General features: G+C 44.7%; 1 protein-coding gene across 1 annotated transcript in view; it reads right to left on the bottom strand.

Moving 5' to 3' along the window:
* Positions 1-1,570: 1,570 nt before the first annotated feature.
* The window catches only part of LOC134542060 (solute carrier family 2, facilitated glucose transporter member 1-like), a 37,355-nt gene continuing 13,850 nt past the window's right edge, over positions 1,571-25,075 (bottom strand). The window contains exons 5-9 of the mRNA XM_063385983.1: positions 20,440-20,656; positions 9,207-9,391; positions 6,772-6,984; positions 4,670-4,873; positions 1,571-1,886 (exon numbers count right to left, since the gene is read on the bottom strand). Coding sequence (XP_063242053.1) covers positions 1,758-1,886; positions 4,670-4,873; positions 6,772-6,984; positions 9,207-9,391; positions 20,440-20,656 — 948 coding nt within the window. The 3' untranslated portion in view covers positions 1,571-1,757. The remainder of the gene's footprint in view (positions 1,887-4,669; positions 4,874-6,771; positions 6,985-9,206; positions 9,392-20,439; positions 20,657-25,075) is intronic.

Genomic DNA, 25,075 nt, shown 5'->3' with positions numbered 1-25,075 from the left:
TGCACGCAGGAAAAAGTGTCCCGTTGCGCACATTTTTCCGTTACGCTGTGTCCCGTTACACTCATTGTTCCGTTACGCCGTGTTCCGTTACGCTGTCGGCGAGTGCAGTAATAATAGGTTATGTTACAATTGACTAAAAAATTATGGTGATTCATATAATTGATTATAGATATTTTACTACAGTTTATTTATATGAAAACTTGTTCATAATTATATTTAAACTTTATAGCTAAACGCCAGTTTTTAAAATTAATTACAAGTCATCTACACGTGAACTGTTTCGTCGACTGTTTATAAAGTGAAGTGAAAAAATGTGGTTTTCATTGCTTATTACAACAACAATTTCGGCAATAAAGGTAAATTATTCTTGCATTTTAAAATTTTTATTACTAGTATAATTTCAAGTATTTATTCTTTTGTTATTAAAATAAAAATGATTCAATTTTATTCATAAAAGTATGCAATCGTTTCATCAATGTTTTGTTATGACGTTGTCACGTTAAACTATCGTCCGTAAACCGACTTTACAGACAACCAATATATTTTTCAGTTCGATGCACGAGATGTTATGTCGCAAGCCTGGTAAGACGCAACCCGTCTTGCTTCGAGCAACGATGGCCCGGAAGCTCTCTGCCCGGCGGGTTATGCAACCCGCCCTTCTTCGACGAGGAGAGAGAAGTATATTCTCGTTAATAACGACCGTTGCCTCTGCGACGGTACATGTAGGTACCCCGGATTGTGCAGAGACACGACGAGAATACACCGCGACTTCGAGAAGCATCGAGAGCCCCCTTCCCCCCCCCCGGGTCGGCCGAAGAATGACGTCACCACAGGGTTAAGCCCCGAGCCGAGGCGATGTCATGACGTCACCAATGCAGAGGGTCCTGGGCTCGAGTCCAATGGCGGCGAGTAAATTAATTTAAGAAAACGAGTTAACGGCGAGTGACTACAAGGTGACGGCGGGGCAAAGAAGGACAACAACGCACGTAGCTGGTTCGAGTCCCGGACGAGCGAGTGACACTCGCTCAGCGAGTAGCACCAAACAGATTAGGAGGAGTTGATAACCGCCCCAGAAGCTTCTGCCAGCTTGTGAACTTCTCATTTGTTGAGCACGGATAGAGTTCTAGAACAAGCCAGAATGTTTTTGTATTTTGTTTTAATTTTTTTTTATTTCCTGAACCTTGCAAACACATTTCATATCGAAGAAAATTTAACATGGAAAATTTATTGTAACGATTTTTGTGTTACGTTTTTTTTTTCAGTGAAACGCCAAAGAAGACAATTAGGAAAAAAAACTGCTGCTGTAGTTTATGAGTTTATGTCATATTGAACGTTATAATGAAGACTGAAACCAATCAGCCCCTCATAGCAGCGTGACTCCTTAGCACATTAGAAACATTGTTTTGCCGTATAGAGACCCAAAAGTTATTACTTTTTAAACTATAAAATGTTTGTAGTGTTAATGTTTGTGTTACAAATAGATTTAGCCAAATATGCACATAGTTTATTACCAACAGCAACTTTCTTTAAAGTATAGTAAGGCAAAAAATAAATTAATAAATGAAAAGTATTTTCAAGAAAGAGTATATTTCTCTCAGACCCATTCATTCGAACACGGTTACAGACGAAAATAAATCATAAAAATTAACTATGCGTCTACTAGGACAGCAAAAAAAATAGTTTAGTACTAAACTGTCTAAAAAAAAAATGTTGGGACATTTAATTGTCTTAATTGGTTTTACAAAAGACGATAGTTGTTATTCAAATAGTTCCGTGATTTCTATTATTGGTTTCTTTTTCGTCTCGGGGAGCTTGGCAAACACGAAGAAGGCGAACACAACCAGCAGCACCACGAAGATGAGGAACACATACGAGTGCATCACCATCTGCAACACAACCACGGCACACATTCCAACTTCAAACAAGAATTCCGTGGAAGGAATGTAGGGAAAAAAAAATGGTTGTCTGTAAAGTCGGTTTACGGACGATAGTTTAACGTGACGTCATAACAAAACAATGATGAAATGATTGCATACTTTTATGAATAAAATTAAATCATTTTTATTGAATTATCACTATTTTGTATGGATTACAAAAAAGGAGTGAATGAAATCTACAATTTAATTGATGAATTCACTTTTATTTGCACTCATTAATTCAAATATGTTTGTTACTTTAACGAAGAGATTATTTTAACTATAACTTTTATACATGTTTGCTATTCAACTTCTTCCAATCTGTGTTATTCTGTTAAGGATAGGACGATGATAGGAAAAGTAGGAAACGAATGGGAGTGTTTCAAGTTTAATGTGCCTCGAAAAAGTCAAATCGATGGCTGTTCCAATCGAGTGGAAGAGAGCTATGTGCGGCGCAAGCGTACACTGAGCGTAACGGGACACAGCGTAACGGGACAATGCGCGTAACGGGACACTTTTTCGTGCGTGCAACCGGCGTTCATCGATTTATTAGACGTCACGTCAAAAAACAAATAACAGGACAGATGAACACAGTGGGTTAACAATGACGAGACAGTTTCAACAATAACAGTAAATGCAGGAAGACAACGCAGCGAATATACGAACACCACGATGAAGATGAACAGGTATTATGGACAACACAACGACGAAAACACCGACAAACACTGTAGGTTTCATGTGACAAAATAGTTGCGACGTTTCGGAAACTAGCATTTGTTCCCGTGTGCTGTCTGATATTTAAGTTTGAATGTGTCTGTGCTGTCGTCGTTGTGTTGTACATAACACCTGTTTAGGTTAATCGCTGTGTTTATCTGTTTGACATGGCTAATTTAGGCTTGTTATCTGTGGGTTTATGATTTCATTTTTATTTCTTGATTTGCTTTCAACCAATTTCTAGAACTTTAACAGCTGAGTAATATGAGCGATACGGGCCAATTTATTTTGGGGATACACTATTTTTTTAAAAAACATAATAAGGCCATGCGGAAGCAAACATGTCCTGACTGGCCCGGCCAAATAGGGGATTGGCTTCTCTTGTAGACTGCCGCCAATTGCAAGCAAAATCGCCTTCGCAGGAATTATTATTTATTGCAGTCTAATGAGTCACCAGATTGTTTCGCGAAAAAATACAGGTTGTCCATAAAAGAATATCATAGTTTCAGTGGTATATTATAACAGTTTAATTTAGACTATTTATAACAAATCAAACATCGAATTGAAGGTAAACTAACCTAGATTTTTTTTTTAATGTTCAGTATGAGCACGTTTAGTTTTACAGCACACATCTAACCTAACATCCGGAGTAATGGAAGCAATAGCCTCTTCAATTCTGTGTCTCAATTCTGGCAAAGCATTAGGTAGCGGCGGAACTTCGACACTATCTTTTATAAAGCACCAAAGGAAAAAAAAAAAAAACATGGCATTATATGAGGTGAACGCGAATGCATAAATAAAGACTTTTGAACTAAACTGAACGTTTCAGAAGCGCGCCACCTCACGCTCGAATGGTCGTCTCGACCATTACGACTAATCCAATGGTCAGGGACTTAAACATTCAGCCACTCTGGTACAAAGAGATTCCAACGGGGACGGGCTCCATCCTATACTAATTCACCTATACTAGTTCACCCTATACTAATTGGGGAAAGAGCCATATTTTCAACATATCCACATAAGCAAAATGATCCGTACATTTATCATCGGAACACAGCGCAGAAAACGTTTAATTTTGGGGAATATCTTTTGTGTTGCACTAGTTTATGAGGATGTTCTGACCCCCAGATACGAACATTATGGGTATTTCTTCCCATCTAGATGAAAAAAATGACTCATAACTGAACACTACACGACCAAGAAAGCCATCTACCCGCTCAAACAATTGAAGAGCAACATTACAACGTACACAATAACCATCTGGCTTGAAAAGCACGTAGGAACTGAAACCGTACGGACGTACATGCATCATCCACATGGTCGTATTTGGCAACTGAAGTTCAATAATGGCTTTCCGAACATATTTCTTAGGATTATGCAGGTAAGATGCTCTGACATAGCCGACATCCTGTACAGACACTTATGGACATCCCATGCATAGAGACCGGAAAAATTCGCGGATTCGTTTCGCGCTATGCTAGGATCCAAACAGCTGTACCTTCATATTGCTTCTGTGATTGGCTCACAGTTTATGTTAAGGACTTTGAGCCAGTGAAAAACCCTTCAACCAAAGAAGTATCTAATCGGAAGCATTCTCGTTGACAGGTCTCAGAAGTTAATTAGCCAATGCGCATGTGGCATTTGCCCGAATACGTAGGGAATCGTGGAGTCTATCCTAGAGGGCATTGAACTCACGAATTTTTCCAGTCCCTACCCATGCATTATTCCATTTACAAACACATTCGGTCGTTTCGACGTTATGCTACACGGGGGATCACAATTAAACTTTGAACAAAACGCACGATAAACTGAAATTACAGATTCGCTCTTGGGAAATTGCAGAACACAAAAACGCTTTACCCTTAAGCGTCGCTGCGAGCGAGAATACATCAAAGCAGTACTGGAAAAGCGCTTGTCGAGTACTGTTTGAGTTCATCATCCATTGAGAGCTCGGACCAACGCTCTACAACGCTAACAGTATTCTCTCATGGAAATAGCGTGACACGCCGGTGATGACGGATGGACGCGGGAGCTCGCACCTGCAGCGGCAGGAAGACCATGCTGACGACGAAGTTGCAGAGCCAGTTGAGGCAGACGGCAGCGCTGCTGGCGGAGGCGCGCGCCGAGTGGCTGAACAGCTCGTCCACCAGGAACCAGGGGATGGCGCCCGGCCCCACGGAGAAGGAGCTCGCGAACAGCATCAGCAGCAGCGCCGTCAGCCACCGCACCCACGTGGCCTGCTCCTGCAGCCGCAACACCGCGGTTCCCAAAGATAGGCCAGTAGCCAGCTTCTTGTGAAGGAGGGGCAGGGACCCAGCCAGCAGGGAGGTCAGTGGCCAGCATCTTGTGAAGGAGGGGCAGGGACCTAGCCAGGGGGAGGTCCATGGCCAGCATCTTCTGAAGGAGGGGCAGGGACCTAGCCAGGGGGAGGTCAGTGACCAGCATCTTGTGAAGGAGGGTCAGGGACCCAGCCAGCAGGGAGGTCAGTGGCCAGCATCTTGTGAAGGAGGGGCAGGGACCTAGCCAGGGAGAGGTCCATGGCCAGCATCTTGTGAAGGAGGGGCAGGGACCTAGCCAGGGGGAGGTCAGTGGCCAGCATCTTGTGAAGGAGGGGCAGGGACCCAGCCAGCAGGGAGGTCAGTGGGCAGCATCTTGTGAAGGAGGGGCAGGGACCTAGCCAGGGGGAGGTCCATGGCCAGCATCTTGTGAAGGAGGGGCAGGGACCCAGCCAGCAGGGAGGTCAGTGGCTAGCATCTTGTGAAGGAGTGGTTGGGATCTAAAGTCATCAATAGTTGGAGTTTATAGAAAATGGTTGTGTTCGTAATCACCCCGCTGGCTAAGTCACTACCCACAGGCCTTGCTGCAGTGTTTAGGACTTTCTGTAATCCAGCACCAATCTGTTGCCTCTCGCGTTCATATATCTCGAGTGGATTCCGGTTGTTGATGCATTACTGCGCTGCCAGTGCGTTCAGAATTTATCGACACTGTCGGTTTCCATTTCAGTATGAGTTTCCTGCTTTCCAGTGGGAGACATTGCAGGTCTCACAGGTACATTTTCGCTATGACTGTTCAGAGAGGAGATCCGAATTACTGATGCGATATCATATCAGATACTTTTTTTAATAAATAATGTTCACCCGTATTTTTGATATCGGTATACAGCGTTTGGTAAGAGTAATTTCGTGAATATGAAATGGAAATACGTTGCAACGTTCCTGCGTTTGCAAGAAGTCTCAGATACCTTTAGTTTTATGTTATGGCAGATTATTTTTCCCAGTTTGCTTGGCTATGTTTTTGAAAGTATCGTCTCATGAGCTCGCCGTCTGTAGGACGTTAAACCCACGCAGTATGTTTGCATGTTTAGGAAGATAATTATTTGAACACTATATTATCCTATAATATATTTTGAAATGATAACATTTTAAATATTTTACATTTCTTATAATATTAACATGGGTCACACAAACATTCTGTAATAAATACAGATTTTTCATAATTTTGGGGACCAAAATGCTCACATAAATATAAATAAAAATGTAAATGGTCGTTCAAAATCCTAAATCTCTGTAAGTTCTTCACCGCTTGCTTTGAAATTTTGACACAACATTGCATTTGAATACGCGCGTGCGTGCTTTTATATACTTAAGTCAAAACTGTCACAGGTAAAAAAATATAAAAGCATAATTAAGTTAAACCTAGAATTTTAATTTTAATTGCTATAGTGACACATATATGAATATATGTATAGTATATTGAGGAAGGTTTTTATATAGATAGAGAGGTATATATATACATAGATTAACACTTAAAGTTATACATAAAGAAATATAGAATCAGATAAGGACAGAAAGATGCTTTGTACATTAACTAGTAAATAAATAGCTCAATTAATTTCGCTTCTTTTTTTAAATCCGAATTTTGGAAACTAGTAATTCGCAACGTGTGTACTCCATTAATTTAATTTTACAGTGCAATTAAATAAACGAATGAACGATCCAGACAAGCAGAAAGTTTGGCGAGAAGTGCCACAAGGGGAAGCCGAGGCTCGTGGGGTGGCAACATGGCAACATGGCAACACGGCAACATGGCAACATGGCAACATGGCAACATGGCAACAGGGCAACAGGCCGGCTCGACGCACCACGAACAGCAGCATGACGGTGAGCAGCACGGCCGAGCCGCACATCCCGCCGTAGCCCGCCAGCAGCAGCGGCCGGCGGCCCGCGCGGTCCACCAGCGCCGTGCACACCAGCACGGACAGCATCTTCACCACGCTCACCGCCAGCGTCGCCAGCTGCGCGTCGCGCGTCGACATGTCCGCCGCCACGAAGATCTTGGTCGAGTAGAACATCACCTGCCGGCAGCGACACCCCGTGAGCAGCGCGCCCCATTAGCTGCGGCATTGTAGCCTGCTAGTGCGGAGTAGCGGCTTGTGCAGAGTAGCCGGCTAGTGCAGAGTAGCCGGCTAGTGCAGAGTAGCCGGCTAGTGCAGAGTAGCGGCTTGAGAAGAGTAGCGGCTTGTGCAGAGTAGCGGCTTGAGAAGAGTAGTGACTTGTGCAGAGTAGCGGTTGTGCAGAGTAGCGGCTTGTGTATTATAGCGGCTTGTGCAGAGTAGCGGCTTGTGAAGATTAGTGGCTTTTGCAGAGTAGCGGGTTGAGCATTGTAGCGGCTTGTGTATTATAGCGGCTTGTGCAGAGTAGCCGGCTAGTGCAGAGTAGCCGGCTAGTGCAGAGTAGCGGCTTGAGAAGAGTAGCGGCTTGTGCAGAGTAGCGGCTTGAGAAGAGTAGTGACTTGTGCAGAGTAGCGGTTGTGCAGAGTAGCGGCTTGTGTATTATAGCAGCTTGTGCAGAGTAGCGGCTTGTGAAGATTAGTGGCTTTTGCAGAGTAGCGGCTTGAGCATTGTTGCAGCTTGTGCACTGTAGCAGTTTTTTCAGAGTAGCAGCTTGGGTATTGTAATTTATTATGAAGAGAAGCGGTTTGTTAATAGTAGGTGTTTGTGCACAGCAACGGCTTGTTGCAGAGTAGTGGCTTGTGCAAAGTATCAGCTTGTGTAGAGTAGTCTTTTGTAGAGTAGTGGTTTGTGGATTGTAGCCACTTGTGCGGAGATTGGCTTTCGCAAAGTGGCTCGTGCGATGTACAGTATTGTATTCTCGGAAATAAGGCGAATTATAACTGATGTGAAATTTTTATAGGTTTGGAATGTTGAAAAAAAAATTTATAAGGAGTACATAATTATGTACCTAACCGCACCAACATTTCACAGTAGTTATTGTTCGCCTGTTTCCGAAAAGCCGTTATTTCTGCAGAAGAAGCTATTATTCGGTACTTTTTGCCGTTTAGAACGTTCAGGAGATGGCGCAAGATGTTACGTAGTTGAATGTCATTTTCTAACTCGCCACTGCCATTTTGTAGCAACCTGAACATTGTGGAAATTATGTTTGACAACGCTTTGATTTTAGTCGCTAAACAAAACAACTTCCATAAAGTACACATTCTTTAAAATTATTTCCACAGTTCGAACACTAATTTTTCTTAGTCTGTTCTCGACAGAATGTTATGTGCCAATATAATCTCCAAAATACTTTCTTTTATCCCCATGCTGTCGGTTGAAGTGTGTGTGTGTAACCTAGCTTTGTTCTCAGGCATCCCACAGCGCAACATACACGACCTAATTAGGCCAGTCCAAGTGCGGAGCTAACTTCATTAGTCGCGACATTGAAACTCATGCATAAGTCACGAACAAAGTGTGTTGAAAACTACCAGGCATTCACATATATTAACACCCTTAATATTACACAATTTCCATCACTAATATTCACAAGAAATAAATGTTTTCAAGTTTCATGGACCGGCATTTCAATATCAGTGACCGAATTATATTATTTCAAAGCACATATTTGTATGTAGACCGACTTTTTTTCCAGCGTGGTGCAAGCGCATCGTTATGATTAAATGTCATTATTTTGTATATGTTATTATTTTGTATATGTTATTATTTTGTATATGTTATTATTTTGTATATGTTATTATTTTGTATATGTCATTCTTTGTATATGTCATTGTTTGTATATGTCATTATTTGTATATGTTATTATTTGTATATATTATTGTATAAGTCATTATTTGTATATATTATTATTCGTTTATGTTATTATCTTGTATGTGTTATTATTTTGTATATGTCATTATTTGTATATGCCATTACTTGTATATGTCATTATTCGTATATGTTTATATATTGTATGTGTCATTATTTGTATATGTAATTATTTCTGTACCTATGCTATTATTTGTATATGTCATTATTAGTATATGTAATTATTTCTGTATGTTATTATTTGTATATGTCATTATTAGTATATGTAATTATTTCTGTATGTTATTATTTGTATATGTCATTATTAGTATATGTAATTATTTCTGTATGTTATTATTTGTATATGTCATTATTAGTATGTGTTATATGTCTTATTTGTATATGTCATTATTTTGTATGTGTATAAGTTAAAAAAAAGCGCAATGCTAAGCTGAGGACGCAGTGCAGTGCAGTGAGGTAAGGGAAGCAGGGAGGCTGACCACGTTGATGCCGGCGAGCTGCTGCGACGCCATGACGACGAGCGCGATGACCAGCGGCTCCCGCAGCGCAGGCTCGGCCAGCAGCTCCCGCAGCCCTAGCATGGGCCGCTCCCCGGGGGACAGCTCGCTGGCCAGCTCCTGCAGGTCCTCGTCCACGTCGTCAGTGTCGCGCAGCCACATCAGCGCTGCGACACCACCCGGGTCCCTGGTCAACTGCTGACTGGCCAACAGCAGCGGACCCTCGCGAGCAGTCCCAGGCCGCAAACCTCCTGTTCTGTGCCTTTAAAGGGGGCTTTGAAATAACTGCCGACACCGCCCGGGGCTCTGGTCAACAGCTGACTGGCCAACAATAGCGAACCCCTGGGAGTAGTCCCAGGCCGCTAACCTCCTGTTCTGTGCCTGTAACGGGGACTGTGAAATAACTGCCGACATCGCCCGGGGCTCTGGTCAACAACTGACTGGCCAACAATAGCGTACCCCCGGGAGTAGTCCCAGTCCGCTAACCTCCTCTTCTCTGCCTATAACGGGGACTGTGAAATAACTACCGACACCGCCAGGGGCTCTGGTCAACAGCTGACTGGCCAACAGTACCGGACACCGCGAGCAGTCCCAGGCTGCTAACCTCCTGTTCTGTGCCTATAACGGGGACTGTGAAATAACTGCCGACACCGCCCGGGGCTCTGGTCAACAGCTGACTGGCCAACAGTAGCGGACCCCGAAAACAGTCACAGGCCGCTAACCTCCTGTTCTGTGCCTGTAACGGGGACTGTGAAATAATTGCCGACTCCGCCCAGGGCTCCGGTCAACAGATGACTGGCCAACAGTAACGGACCCCCGGGAGTAGTCCCAGGCCGCTAACCTGTTCCCTGCCTATAAAGAGAACTGTGAAATAACTGCCGACACCGCCCGGGGCTCTGGTCAAAAGCTGACTGGCCAACAGTAGCGGACCCTGCGAGCAGTCCCAGGCTGCTAACCTCATGTTCTGTGCCTATAAAGGGGACTGTGAAATAACTGCCGACACCGCCCGGGCCTCTGGTAAACAGCTGACTGGCCAACAGTAGCGGACTCCGCGAACAGTCACATGCCGCTAACCTGTACCTATAACGGGGATTGTGAAATAACTGCCGACACCGCCCAGGGATCTGGTCAACAGCTGACTGGCCAGCAGTAACGGACCCCGCGAACAGTCCTAGTCCACAATATCCTGTTCTGTGCCTATAACGGGGACTGTGAAATAACTGCCGACACCGCCCGGGGCTCTGGTCAACAGCTGACTGGCCAACAGTAGAGGACCCCGCAAACAGTCCCAGGCCGCTAACCTCCTGTTCTGTGCCTATAACGGGGACTGTGAAATAACTGCAGACACCGCCCAGGGCTCTGGTCAACAGCTGACTGGCGAACATCAGCGGACCCTCGGGAGCAGTCCCAGGCCGCTAACCTGCTGTTCTTTGCTTGTAACGGGGACTGTGAAAATACTGCTCACACCGCCCGGGGCTCTGGTCAACAGCTGACTGGCCAACAGTAGCGGAGCCGCAGGAGCAGTCCCAGGCTGCTAACCTCCTGTTCTGTGCCTATAAAGGGGACTGTGAAATAACTGCCGACACCACCCGGGGCTCTGGACAACAGCTGACTGGACAACAGTAGCGGACCCCGCGAGCAGTCCCAGGCCGCTAACCTCCTGTTCTGTGCCTATAATGGGGACTGTTAAATAACTGCCGACACCGCCCGGGGCTCTGGTCAACAGCTGACTGGCCAACAGTAGCGGATCCCACGAAAAGTCCCAGGCCGCTAACCTCCTGTTCTGTGCCTGTAACGGGGACTGTGAATTAACTGCCGACACCGCCCGGGGCTTTGGTCAACAGCTAACTGGCCAACAGTAGCGGACCCTCGGGAGCAGTTCCAGGCCGCTAACCTCCTGTTCTGTGCCTGTAACAGGGACTGTGAAATAACTGCCGACACCACCTGAGGCTCTGGTCAACAGCTGACTGGCCAACAGTAGCAGACCCGCGGGAGCAGTCCCAGGCCGCTAACCTCTTGTTCTCTGCCTATAATGGGGACTGTGAAATAACTGCCGACACCGCCCGGGGCTCTGGTCAACAGCTGACTGGCCTACAGTAGCGGACCCCGCGAACAGTCACAGGCCGCTAACCTGTGCCTATAACAGGGACTGTGAAATAACTGCAGACACCGCCCGGGGCTCTGGTCAACAGCTGACTGGCCAACAGTACCGGACCCCGCGAACAGTCCCAGGCCGCTAACCTCCTGTTCTGTGCCTGTAACGGGGACTGTGTAATAACTGCCGACACCGCCCGGGGCTCTGGTCAACAGCTGACTGGCCAGTAGTAGCGGAACCTCGGAAGCAGACCCAGGCCGCTAACCTCCTGTTCTGTGCCTATAAAGGGGACTGTGAAATAACTGCCGATACCGCCCGGGGCTCTGGTCAACAGCTGACTGGCCAACAGTAGCGGACCCCCGGGAGTAGTCCCAGGCCGCTAACCTCCTGTTCTCTGCCTATAACGGGGACTGTGAAATAACTACCGACACCGCCCGGGGTTCTGGTCAACAGCTGACTGGTCATCAGTAGTGGACCCCCAGGAGCAGTCCCAGGCTATAACCTCCTGTTCTGTGCCTGTAACGGGGACTGTGAAAATACTACTCACACCGCCCGGGGCTCTGGTCAACAGCTGACTGGCCAACAGTAGCGGACCCTTGGGAGCAGTCCCAGGCCGCTAACCTCCTGTTCTGTGCCTATAAAGGGGACTGTGAAATAACTGCCGACACCGCCCGGGGCTCTGGTCAACAGATGACTGGCCAACAGTAGCAGACCCCCGGGAGCAGTCCCAGGCCGCTAACCTCTTGTTCTCTGCCTATAATGGGGACTGTGAAAGAACTACCGACATTGCCCGGGGCTCTGGTCAACAGCTGATTGGCCAACAATAGCGTACCCCCGGGAGCAGTCCCAGACCGCTTACCTCTTGTTCTCTGCCTATAGTGGGGACTGTGAAATAACTACCGATTTTGCCCGGGGCTCTGGTCAACAGCTGACTGGCCAAAAGTAGCGGACCCCCGGGAGCACTCCTAGGCCGCTAAGCTCCTGTTCTCTGCCTGTAATGGGGACTGTGAAATAACTTCTGTGCTGGAAATTAGCTATTTCGGCACGTTTTTAAAAATTGTTATTATAATTTTTAATTAATTTTTGAAATTTTATTTTTTGCGTATATAATTTAGCTACAAAAGGGTGATATACACTTTGTTAGGCTGGTGTACTGTACTTAGTTAATCTTTGCGGCAGTGGACCTAGGCACCTTTTCTCAGGGTACAATCTGATCTTTTGCAAGTCTAAGACATCTTTAGCAGCCCGGATGACATTTCAGCCGCTTGCAGTCACGCCCGTGGGCCTATAACCTTAATTCTCTTATGACTAAATTTGCATTGAACAGCTATGGCTTGCAAGCTCTATATCTTAGAGGCCCGCTGAAACCAGCGAGTGTCGGCACGAACGAGTATCCCGTGGACCTTCTTTCCCAGCCTCGTTGTGTTTTTTGTCCACTCTCACCCCACAGTCCCCCCCTTTTGGTTCTCAGAATTCAGCCTAGGATCATTGCTCTGACGTGAACCCGCCAGGCAGTGGCCTACTTCAAGGACGATTTGCCATAGAAAAAATATGTGCATAGATGGACCACACACGACATCTAGCGGCAGAAATAGTAACTTCTTCTCTTATCGCCAGCTAGTGGAAATAACGCCCGCGACATCTGGTAGCGATATTGCTAACCTCCCAGCTACCTTCCCCTGTAGGCCGCCAGACAGCAGCACCGACTGAGCCATTAGCCCCAGGCTGTAGCAAACGTATCGGGCGAGTCGATCCCTATTTGTTTCAGACGCCCCTCAACAGGTAGCGCTAAAATCGGCCAGTGCTACCAACTTCGAGATATCGAAGTCAGAGTTTTTTGTGATTCCCACTCGGAGAACTTCGGAAACTTTCGGTCCGGACGCCCCAGTCTCCCCCACCACCTTTTGATTGAGTTTTTCCTTTTAATTACGAGACGCGGTCTTTCCGCGGACACTTCGTGTCGCGATTCCAGACGGACTGTTTTAGATTATCGGCGGATCGGCGAGACGTACTTTAAGACTTCTGTCCAGCCGTAACCAACGATGTAGTCGATTAGACAAAGGGTGATATCCCTATTTATTCTTTAAGTAGTTTAATCTGTCTGTACAGTACACAGAGTAGTAGTTATTTCTTTTAAATAATTTTTTTTGAAATGATGGAAACGTCCGCGCCTCCCGCGTTTCCGGGATCTTCAGATCCGGACGTGCTACGCTTCACATCCTAGAAGCCAACTTCCCTGTCTGGTGAGTTACAATCAGCTTTATTCCCCGACCTCCCCTTATCTTTTTGCGGGCATTTTCTGCCCAGTTTGCTAACTGTCTGTGTACCGGTTATGATCATGTTTGATTCGGACTGTTCACAGACAGGGTCAAGAGCCGGATGAGGAACTAACCACATTTTCACTCCCTCCCCAAAAAACAGGCATCCTGACGCCATGTTGACTGCTGAACTCTGGCCAGCAAACATCAGACCTCCGGTGCTACAGTATTTATGAACCTTCTTGGAACAACATTTAAATTACTACGTTCGAAGAAATAAGAACTATATAACACTTTCGTTCTGGACTTTCACCGTCGGTATTGGGATTGTTATACCGCTTTGTATTTATTTTTCTTGAATTTAATTGAGTTTGTTTATTTATATTAAGTGAAACATTAATAATCTAATTTAGGGCCGGCCCATAATTTTTTAACATATCCGAAGGCTCTTTTAATTATGTAATTGAAATTGTATTTTAACACATCTTAATATCTGTTATAAGTTTCCTTAAATAAATATGGAGTAATTATTTATATTTAGACGGAATCACACCTTGATTCTGTTCATTCCTCATGTCCTTGTGAAACTAAAAGATCCAACGTTACAGCAGTGTATAATTTTTATAGTAGTATTTATGTACTTAATCTGATTAACCTACACTGCCTCAATGTAACAAAAATGGTAATCAGAGCGCAGTGCTGTAACAAAAATGGTAGCATTTAGCGTGGTTAACTTTCTGTCTGCTTTGGTTTGATTAATGAACAAGGCTGTAACACTGCCGACACCGCCCGGGGCTCTGGTCAACAGCTGACTGGCCAACAGTAGCGGACCCCGCAAGCAGTCCCAGGTCGCTAACCTCCTGTTCTGTGCCTATAACGGGGACTGTGAAATAACTGCCGACACCGCCCGGGGCTCTGGTCAACAGCTGACTGGCCAACAGTAGCGGACCCCGCGAGCAGTCCCAAGCCGCTAACCTCCTGTTCTGTGCCTATAACGGGGACTGTAAAATAACTGCCGACACCGCCCGGGGCTCTGGTCAACAGATGACTGGCCAAAATCAGCGGACCCCCGGGAGAAGTCCCAGGCCGCTAACCTGCTGTTCTGTGCCTGTAACGGGACTGTGAAATAACTGCCGACACAGCCCGGGGATCTGGTCAACAGCTGACTGGCCAACAGTAGCGGACCCCCGGGAGCAGTCCCAGGCCGCTAACCTCCTGTTCTGTGCCTATAACGGGGACTGTGAAATAACTGCCGACACCGCCCGGGGCTCTGGTCAACAGATGACTGGCCAACATCAGCGGACCCCCGGGAGAAGTCCCAGGCCGCTAACCTGCTGTTCTGTGCCTGTAACGGGGACTGTGAAATAACTGCCGACACAGCCCGGGGATCTGGTCAACAGCTGACTGGCCAACAGTAGCGGACCCCCGGGAGCAGTCCCAGGCCGCTAACCTCCTGTTTTGTGCCTGTAACAGGGACTGTGAAATAACTGCTGACACCGCCCGGGGCTCTGGTCAACAAATGACTGGCCAACAGTAGCGGACCCCCAGGAGCAGTCCCAGGCCGCTAACCTCCTGTTCTGTGCCTGTAACAGGGACTGTGAAATAACTGCCGACACCGCCCGGGGATCTGGTCAACAGCTGACTGGCCAACAGTAGCGGACCCCCGGGAGCAGTCCCAGGCCGCTAACCTCCTGTTCTGTGCCTGTAACAGGGACTGTGAAATAACTGCCGACACCGCCCGGGGCTCTGGTCAACAGCTGACTGGCCAACAGTAGCGGACCCCCGGGAGCAGTCCCAGGCCGCTAACCTCCTGTTCTGTGCCTGTAACAGGGACTGTGAAATAACTGCCGACACCGCCCGGGGCTCTGGTAAACAGCTGACTGGCCAACATCAGCGGGCCCCCGCGAGCAGTCCCAGGCCGCTAACCTCCTGTTCTGTGCCTGTAACAGGGACTGTGAAATAACTGCCGACACCGCCCGGGGCTCTGGTCAACAGCTGACTGGCCAACATCAGCGGGCCCCCGCAAGCAGTCCCAGGCCGCTAACCTCCTGTTCTGTGCCTGTAACGGGGACTGTGAAATAACTGTCGAGACCGCCCGGGGCTCTGGTCAACAGCTGACTGGCCAACAGTAGGGGACCCCCGGGAGCAGTCCCAGGCCGCTAACCTCCTGTTCCATGCCTGTAACGGGGACTGTGAAATAACTGCCGACACAGCCCGGGGCTCTGGTCAACAGCTGACTGGCCAACAGTAGCGGACCCCCGGGAGCAGTCCCAGGCCGCTAACCTCCTGTTCTGTGCCTATAAAGGGGACTGTGAAATAACTGCCAACACCGCCCGGGGATCTGGTCAACAGCTGACTGGCCAACAGTTGCGGTCCCCCGGGAGCAGTCCCAGGCCGCTAACCTCCTGTTCTGTGCCTGTAACAGGGACTGTTAAATAACTGCCGACACAGCCCGGGGCTCTGGTCAACAGCTGACTGGCCAACAGTAGCGGACCCCCGGGAGCAGTCCCAGGCCGCTAACCTCCTGTTCTGTGCTTGTAACGGGGACTGTGAAATAACTGACTGAAAATTCGTTTGCGAAGCTTGGCGACTACAAATAATTTTTGACTTCGAAATAAAGTTTGATGTCATACAGCTGTGCATTTATTCCAAAAAAAAAAAAAAAGTTGGCACAATTTTGGCATTCTAGATTTTTTTTTGTGGAGGATGCAGAAAATACCATTTTTGAAAACCTGACTATGTTGGATGTTTTACAGCTGGTTTGTGAAATTTCCTGAAAAAACAAATATATATCCAATACAAATTTTAATCAATGTTTGACCACCTATTTCTTAATTAAATATTTTATTTCAGGAATTTGAGATTTTTGGACTATACACATCGCCTACCTGACTAAACCATGCTGTAGTAGTAAGTTATTTCAAGATTTTTCTTAAAATGGTTAAACTCGTGTGTTGTCCAGCCCTCCTTAGTTGTGTGATTGTGTGTGTGTGTGTGTGTGTGTAAAAGGGAGAGGGGGTGATTAAAAATCGATCTGACCACCCGGCGGGGCCGCTGCTAGCGCGTGACCCGACCTCCCTCCCGCCCCCTTGTCCGGCAAGCAGCGAGCACAGAGCAAGACAAGTACAACAGTTTAGGGAGAATATAGTCCTCATTAGTGGGCCGCCATACGCATCTCCTTTCCAGTTTACCTCGAGAAGCGTCAGGGGCGCAACAACTAAATTTCCAAAGGGGGGGCAATATACCTTTTTATAAAGAATCATCTTACCCCCCTATTGAAGCGGGGGGTCCGGGGGTCCTCCCCCGAGAACATTTGTATTTCAAGGTGGAAAATGGTGCTATTTAAGCAATTTTATTATCTAAAAATTGATTACTCAGCACTTTCTTTGCCCCCGTTTGCCCCCATTTCAAAGTTTCAGAAGGGGGGGGGGGAATACCCTTGCCCCCCCTGTTGTTGCGCCCCTGAGAAGCGTCAGTCTCTGTTTAATGCCGATCTGCACAGGTCTTAACGTCAGCATGTTTTTTATCCCCACACAAACCCAACACGCGGGTTTTATGTATTTAATAACACTAGCATATGTATTTTTTTTTAAATTTTTGAATAAAAATCACCAACTATTTGACTTAATAACCAGAAATTAAAAAAATATTATTAAATAAAAATTGAAATGTGAAATGTTCAAATTTTTATCAAGAAAAATCACTACTTGAATTTCTACGTGTAAACGTTGGGGTTATGAAAGTATAATATTCCCTGTGATTTTAAAATAACCAATGTTACATATTGCAACTATATTGTACCCTGTCCTTCACTGAATCGTGTCTACGGCACTGAATCAGTGACGTGAAACTGCCAGTAAAACCTGAATAATTAACGTGCGTGTTAAATAAACTATGTGTCAGTGAAATATGAAGGATTTGCTTCACTCATATGTTAAATATACTTTTTTTTACATTTTATTTATATTTTAGTTATTCAAAATATCTGAGATTTGTTTGAAAAATTTTACTTTTTAATTTTAAGATGGAGTAAAATAAATTTGTTTTGTCAATGTTGCAATACCTGTTCATTGCCATAGCAAACATAAAATCATAAATAAAAATTTTACTGCAAACAGAACCTAACCTCAAATATCTTCAGTGTTAATATGTTAGGCTCTTCAACAACTTTAGCTATGATAAAAAGAAAATTGTGCCACTAACATTTCACATAATTTAATACTTACTATACTTAAATATCGCTAACCTCTTATTCGTTTCACACACACGTGTTTATTTAACTACTTTATATATATATATATATATATATATATATATATATATATATATATATATAAAACTACTTTATATACCGGTGCGATAAATACTGTCCGGAATGTGTGTTCATACTCAGAGGTTACGGAGCATACCGTCAGAACATCATCGATGGTCGGAGTTTAACAGAAAATGTCGTGTTCGTAATCACGTAGCAGGCTTCCCACCGTAAGAAAAGTATTCCCTACCACCTACCCGGGCACGCATACGGTGTCCAGAGCTTCAGAGGAAGCCACGCTATTTCAAAACTCCTCAAGGTATCCCAGCGGTGTCTGTTTACGCTGGGTGCAGATGAATAGTTCTATTTCCGTATTTAGTTTTCGAACTGTATTTTTAGAAGAATGAAAATTGGCAAAAAATAAATAAATAATAACGCGTGTTTTATAAGCACCAGCGAAAGTCACTTATTACCCCGCCTCACTAAATCATTATCTAGACGGTTTCGCTATATTACTACGTTCTTATAAATTAACCCAAAATGCAAACCCACTGAACTAACAGGAACTATTATAAAAAAAGTCTAAAATCATATTAGGTATTGTAAACGTTCATGATTTTCACACCTCCAATTGCAGTCTCAAAGACGACAAATGTTCCTATTCTAACTATTGCACTTCACAGGCTTATTGATTTACAATGTAATGTTTGGAAATTAAAGTAACAACACAGTAGATATCACGTTAACGTGGTTGAAACTCACGAGATAAACACAGAAAGTATCCATTTTGTTTTTGAGAGATTGCCAAACCAATTAGTTCTTCTGGAACAGCTGTTGGCGCCATAAGGCCGATGTCACACTTATGCGGTTTGTCTGGACCGTTTGACAGTTTCTAGATCAATTGTTTACAATTTAGATTTTTATGAATAGACTTAATGCATTTTTGAGAGACCTGCAATGTGCACTCTATGAAAAACAGTCAAAAGAATATCCAGCAAAAAAAAAGCTGTGGAAGAGTAGTCGCGGAGGCAGAAACGTGTAGTGTGATACAGGCCTTAATAACTCCACTTTCTTAAAATACAGACTTATGATAGCTAAGGAGGGTCCACGTAAAACCAGCATAGGCACCGGGAAAACACTAGATCTGACAATTAGTCAAGGAATGCATCAATCAAGTGGGATAGTTACAGAACTACTCGATGGTCTGCTGGAATACCCGGGTTGAACATAAAAGAATTTCAAACAAGCGAGGAGCGGAGAACTGGGACTTCGTGGTACACATTATAATTTTATTTTTGGGGGATAACATAATAAATTCAAAAATTGTCGTCGTAACATGTTTTTTTGGCTTTGACAGGAAGATGCTTCCAAATTGTTGACTGCAAAATTAATTTCTTCAACACCTTTGTTACAGGAGATTCCATTATTATAAAAATAATCTTTAAATCAGTGATTAAGAATAATATTTTAAGGTCTTTATTGGTAAAATATTATGCAGGAAAGGTAGGTATTGTTTTCAAGTGTAAATACGTGCTCAAGTAGGTAACCAGGTGTTTTGGAGCCCACTGTGAAAAAGGGTGTCCATGAAAGAATGTCCTAGTTACAAAGGTATATTATAACAGTTCAATTTAGATTATTTATAACAAATAATACATCAAAGTAAACGTAAACTAACATAGTTTTTTTAAATGTTTAATACGTGCACCTTTAGTTATGTGTAGAGACCGGGAAAAATTCGCGAATTCTTTTCATGATGCGCTGGAATTCACATAATTATACCTTTAAGCTGCTTTTGCTATTAGCTCAGTGTTCGCCTCCACGGCTCTAGGCCAATGAGAAACCCTCAACCAAAGAAGTATCGAATCACAGACAAAACAGTAGAGATGACTCTCAGGTCAGCAGCCAATGAACTGGCGTTATTTTCCTTGGTATATACAGGACTGTAGGCCTATAGTCTATCCTGAAGGTCATCGAAACCGCGAATTTTTCCGGTCCCTAGTTATGGGGCACACATCCAATCTAAAGTCCAATTCTCCCCACACTTTGGTTAACACGTCTGGAGTAAAGGAAGGAAATAACCTTTTCAATTCTGTGTCTCAAACCTGGCCGCATCATTAGGTAGCGGGGGAACGCAGACACGATCTTTCATAAAGCCCTAAAGGAAAAAAAAAATCGCATGCCGTTATGTCAGGCGAACGTGGAGGCCAGCGAAAAAAAAAGAGCTCTGTCGTCTCGACCATTACGACCAATCCAACGGTCAGAGACTTGGTCGATCCACCATTCTCGTACAAAGATATTCCAACGGGGAGGGACTCCATCCTGCTGCCAAACAAAGTTCACAGGTTCACCCTTTACAAATTGGCGAAAGGGCAAATTTTAACGCTGAAAGCGAGAAAAAAACAAAACAAAGTAGTATCATTGAATATATATTCAATAGTAGTATTAGCGCATGCGCTTATTTAACATTTTTTTAAAGTTACTCTTTAATTGTAACCTTAAACCAACACTCTACAATGCTTCCAATCACAACTGTTGAATGTTATAACTGGTACATTCTTGTAGGTATGTACATGCTGTAACAGAGGGCACGTACAGGAATGAAACTCGTACCTTCTCTGGCGTCGGTGTCGTCGCCGGCCCCGGAGGCAAGCAGGTGCAGCGGCGACTCGGGCACGAAGCACAGCGACACCAGCTGCATCGCGGCGGGCACCGACATGAGGCCGAACAGGTAGGGCCAGTCCTTCTCCGTGCCCAGCACGGCCTGCACGCCGAACACCGTGGCCAGCACCCCGCCCAGGTTCACGAACAACTCGTACAGCGTGCCCACCTGCCGGCCACAGCTCCAGGTAGTGCCCGGTGGCACATTCCCACCCGCCGGCCTCAGTACCAGGTAGTACCCGGTGGCACATTCCCACCTGCCGGCCTCAGTCCCAGGTAGTACCCGGTGGCACATTCCCACCTGCTGGCCTCGGTACCAGGTAGTTCACAGTGGCACATTCCCACCTGCCGGCCTCAGTACCAGGTAGTACCCAGTGGTACATTCCTACCTGCTGGCCTCTGTACCAGGTAGTGCACAGTGGCACATTCCCACCTGCTGGCCTCGGTACCAGGTAGTGCACAGAGGCACATTCCCACCTGCTAGACAGAACTTCAGGAAATACCCAGTGGTGCATTCCCACCTGCTGGGCACAACTTCAGGAAGTACACAGTAAAACATTCCCACCTGATTGCCTCGGTACTAGGTAGTACCCAGTGGTACATTCCCACCTGCCGGCCTCAATACCAGGTAGTACCCAGTGGCACATTCCCACCTGCTGGCCTCAGTTCCAGGTAGTGCACAGTGGCACATTCCCACCTGCTGGCCTCGGTGCCAGGTAGTGCACAGTGGCACATTCCCACCTGCTGGTCTCGGTACAAGGTAGTACCCAGTGGAACATTCCCACCTGCTGGCCTCGGTACCAGGTAGTACCCAGTGGCACACCCACCTGCTGGCCTCGGTACCAGGTAGTGCACAGTGGAACATTCCCACCTGCCGGCCTCAGTACCAGGTAGTACCCAGTGGTACATTCCTACCTGCTGGCCTCAGTACCAGGTAGTGCACAGTGGCACATTCCCACCTGCTGGCCTCAGTACCAGGTAGTACCTTGTAGCACATTCCCACCTGCTGGAATCAGTACCAGGTAGTGCACAGTGGCACATTCCCACCTTATGGCCATAGTGTCAGGTAGAAAACAGTGGTATACACCCACTACCCAGCCACTGTTTCACTGTGGTAAATGCCCAACAACTGGTTACTGCACCAGGTAGTACTGTGCCGGAAATTAGGCATTTCGACACGATTTGTTTTAAATTTTTATTATCATTTTAAATTATTTTTGGAAATTTTATTTGCTCTATAATTTGGTTACTAAAGGGCGATTTACACTTTGTTAGTCTGGTGTACTCCCCTAAGTTAAACTTTGTGCCAGTAGTCACCTTTCCCAGAGACGTATCTGATATTTTGCAGATCTAATACTTTGTTGGCAGCTCGCTTAAAATTTCCCTCGCTTACAGGCACGTCCCAGTCCTGTAACGTTACTTCACTTCATGACTAAAACCGCCTACAGCAGCTCTGGACGAGCTGTTACCATTTCTCAGAGACGAGCTGACCATAGCCTTTACTGTCACGAATACGTATTAGGTTCACTCCCCTGGAAGCACGTCATGGATGCTTGTTCCCAGCGTCGTTGCGTTTTCTCCCCCCCTCTTACTCCACCCCTCTTCCCCACTCAGTTCTAAGAATTCGCCTAAGGCCAATGACCGGTCATACACCCCAGCAGGCAGCGACCGTCTCCAAGGACGCCTCGCATAAAAAATGTGTGTGCCAAGTTGGACCACCCCACGACATCTCGCGGCAGAAACAGTAACTTATTATCTTGGCCGCCAGAGTGTAGCACTAGACTGCGCCCTTTAACCCTTGGTTTAAGCAGACGCCTTGGGCGAGTCGATTCTTTTTATTTCAGACACCTCTCAACAGGTAGCGCTAAAGTCGGCCAGTGCCACCAACTTCGAGACATCCCCTCTCGGGGAACTTCGGGACCTTTCGGTCCAGACTCCCAGCCCCCTCCCCCCCAAAATTGTTCAAGATTTACTTTTAATTACGAGACGCGGTTCTCCGCGGGACACTTCGCGTCGCGACTGCAGACGGGCCATTTCGCGATTATCGGCGAGTCGACGAGACACTGCAAGACTTCCATCCGGCCGCAACCGACTATGTAGTCGCTTAAATAAGGGATGCTATCCCTATAATCTTCTTTATGGAGTTTAGTCCGTCTGCGTAGTATAAAGTGTAATAGTTATTTTTCTTTTAAATTTTTTTTGAAATGAAGAAATCAACCGCGCCCAGCCGCGTAATCGCGGGATCCAGTTCCTGGCGGGCGACGCATCTGCAAATAGAAGCCAACTCCCCTGTCTGGTGAGTGACGATCCGCGACTTTCCCCAACCTCCCCTTAACTTTTCCGGGCATTTTCTGCCCCGTATACTGTCTGTGTACAAGTTCTGATCAGTATTGATTCGGACTGTTCCAGACAGGGTCCGAGAGCCGGAAGCCGAATTGGCATTTTCATCTCCCTTCCTCAACAGGACACAAGCGCCCTGGCATCATGTTCCCGCGTGATCTCCGGGAAACGAAGCCCCGACCTCCGGTGCTTCTGTATCTTTTGACCCTTTTCTGAATTTTCTTTAAATTACGTCGTCAGATGCAGTTAATTAGATAAACATAATTTATGGACTTTAAGTATATATCCTGGGATCGTTTAAACATATTTGTAATTTTTTTTATTGGTTTATGTATTTTTTTTAGTAAATGAAACGTTTGATGATTCCATGTACGGCCGGCCATTAATTTTTTTAATATACCTGAGAGCTGTTTAAGAATGTAATTAATATTGTACGTTAATATTTTCTTGTATCTGTTATAAGTTTCCTCAGTATGGAGTAATTATATTTCAGACGGAATCACACCTTGTTTTTGTTCATTTCTAATAAACTGGTAAAACCTAAAGATCCACCCAGCAAGGCAAAGATGGTGATCAGACCGTGGTTTGCTGCTACAAAAATAATAGCAGTTAGCATGGTTTGAACCTTTGCTACAGTACAAAGTGGAATATGCCCATCCACCAGCCTTAATATAAGCTCACTTTCACAGGCGTGCACGTCAAAATAAGTGCAACGCAATTATTAAGCAGATTGAAATTTATTTAAATTGAGGTATGGTTAAATTTATCAAATAAAGATTGCGCATTTCCGACTCTTTACGAACAGTTTCTAAAGAAACATAGAAAAAATGACAAAACCCAAAAATAAATTAAACTGTAACTTATTGTTTGGAATCCAAACTGTAACACACAGTAAAGCATTCTAACAGGTGCTGTTGAATATAACCGGGGCGAAAATCTTGCTTGGGGAAGGGGGGAGGTACGGGATTAAGTTTCCCTTTCACAGTGAGGGGGGTTTTAACTCCTGAAGTGGCCTGCCCTCCCTGGCCCCCGAGGGATAAACGCCCATGAATATAACCAAACATATTTAGTAGGATAGTACAGTTAAGAATACCAGGTGTAAAACATTAAGTTTGTCGACATTTTCGATTTGTTGCCTGCCCTCATACAGGCCAAAGCTTCAGGCAATATACAGTGAAACACGCTCATCAGTTGACGTACAGCCACAGGTATTACATGTCCACATGAAAGCCACAGGGAAGCTTGCTTGGACTTATATTTGAAAATTTTTTCAATCAAGTTTTATTTAAGTTAACTTAAAACATGCTTTGAAAATATTTTAAGAGTTATCACTCAATAACATTTAACCAATTTCTAAATTCATCAATGAAATACATGTCACAAATAACTTATCTCAGCGAAAAAAAAACTTTTTATGCATACATTTTATGATTTTACATTGCATTTATTTATAAACTTTTTACAAAAATCCCTTACCTACAATAATTTTATTTTATATTTTAAACTGAGATTGCAGCAAAACTACACACAATATTTAGTTTAATGTTTATTGTAGGAATCATACATCACATTTATAAAGTGTGATTTGTTTACCCTCGAACTGATATTCGTGAAGAAAATAAAAAATCATTTAAGGAAAATAAAAAAATTTGAAACAGAAAATAAATTAAGTTTTAACCTAATAGTAGTTATGTTCTATTATAACATAGTTGCTTCTTGCAAAATATGTTAGGCGTGCCTTAATTACGTTGTTATTGAAATCTTCCATTACTTATAGAGAGGTCTGAGAACAAGTAGTAGCAAAAAATCTGACAAAACGAAAACAGAGACTGTGTTTGAATATTATAAATGTAAAACATTATTCATAGATCATAGTGTCATTACTTTATATCATACCTACAAGGGTTCCACGTGACATGGTGAATTGGAGTCAAAGTGTTAAAAAAAGAGGAAATAAAACTATTATAATATAACTAGCTGTACCCTGCCACGCTTCGCTGTGGCACATTGTGATTGAATAGTTGAGAAATGAGAAACAAAACAAAGAATACATTTCATATAAGTTTAATTTTGCAATACTTATGGATATACAATATTTTTTTGTTTTTCCACTGTATGCGTAGATATAAAGACTATCTGGTTTTCCGACTCGGGAACACGCAACATAAAGTTGTCCATGTGAAAAGCAATCCGCATCTAAATCTAAACCACACAATTCTAAAGATTGACCTTGAGCTTTATTGATAGT

This window comes from Bacillus rossius, chromosome 1, assembly GCF_032445375.1.
Source record: "Bacillus rossius redtenbacheri isolate Brsri chromosome 1, Brsri_v3, whole genome shotgun sequence".
Classification (NCBI taxonomy): domain Eukaryota; kingdom Metazoa; phylum Arthropoda; class Insecta; order Phasmatodea; family Bacillidae; genus Bacillus; species Bacillus rossius.
Note: the sequence above shows the minus strand (reverse complement) of the source record. Positions and strands in the feature narration are given on the sequence as shown.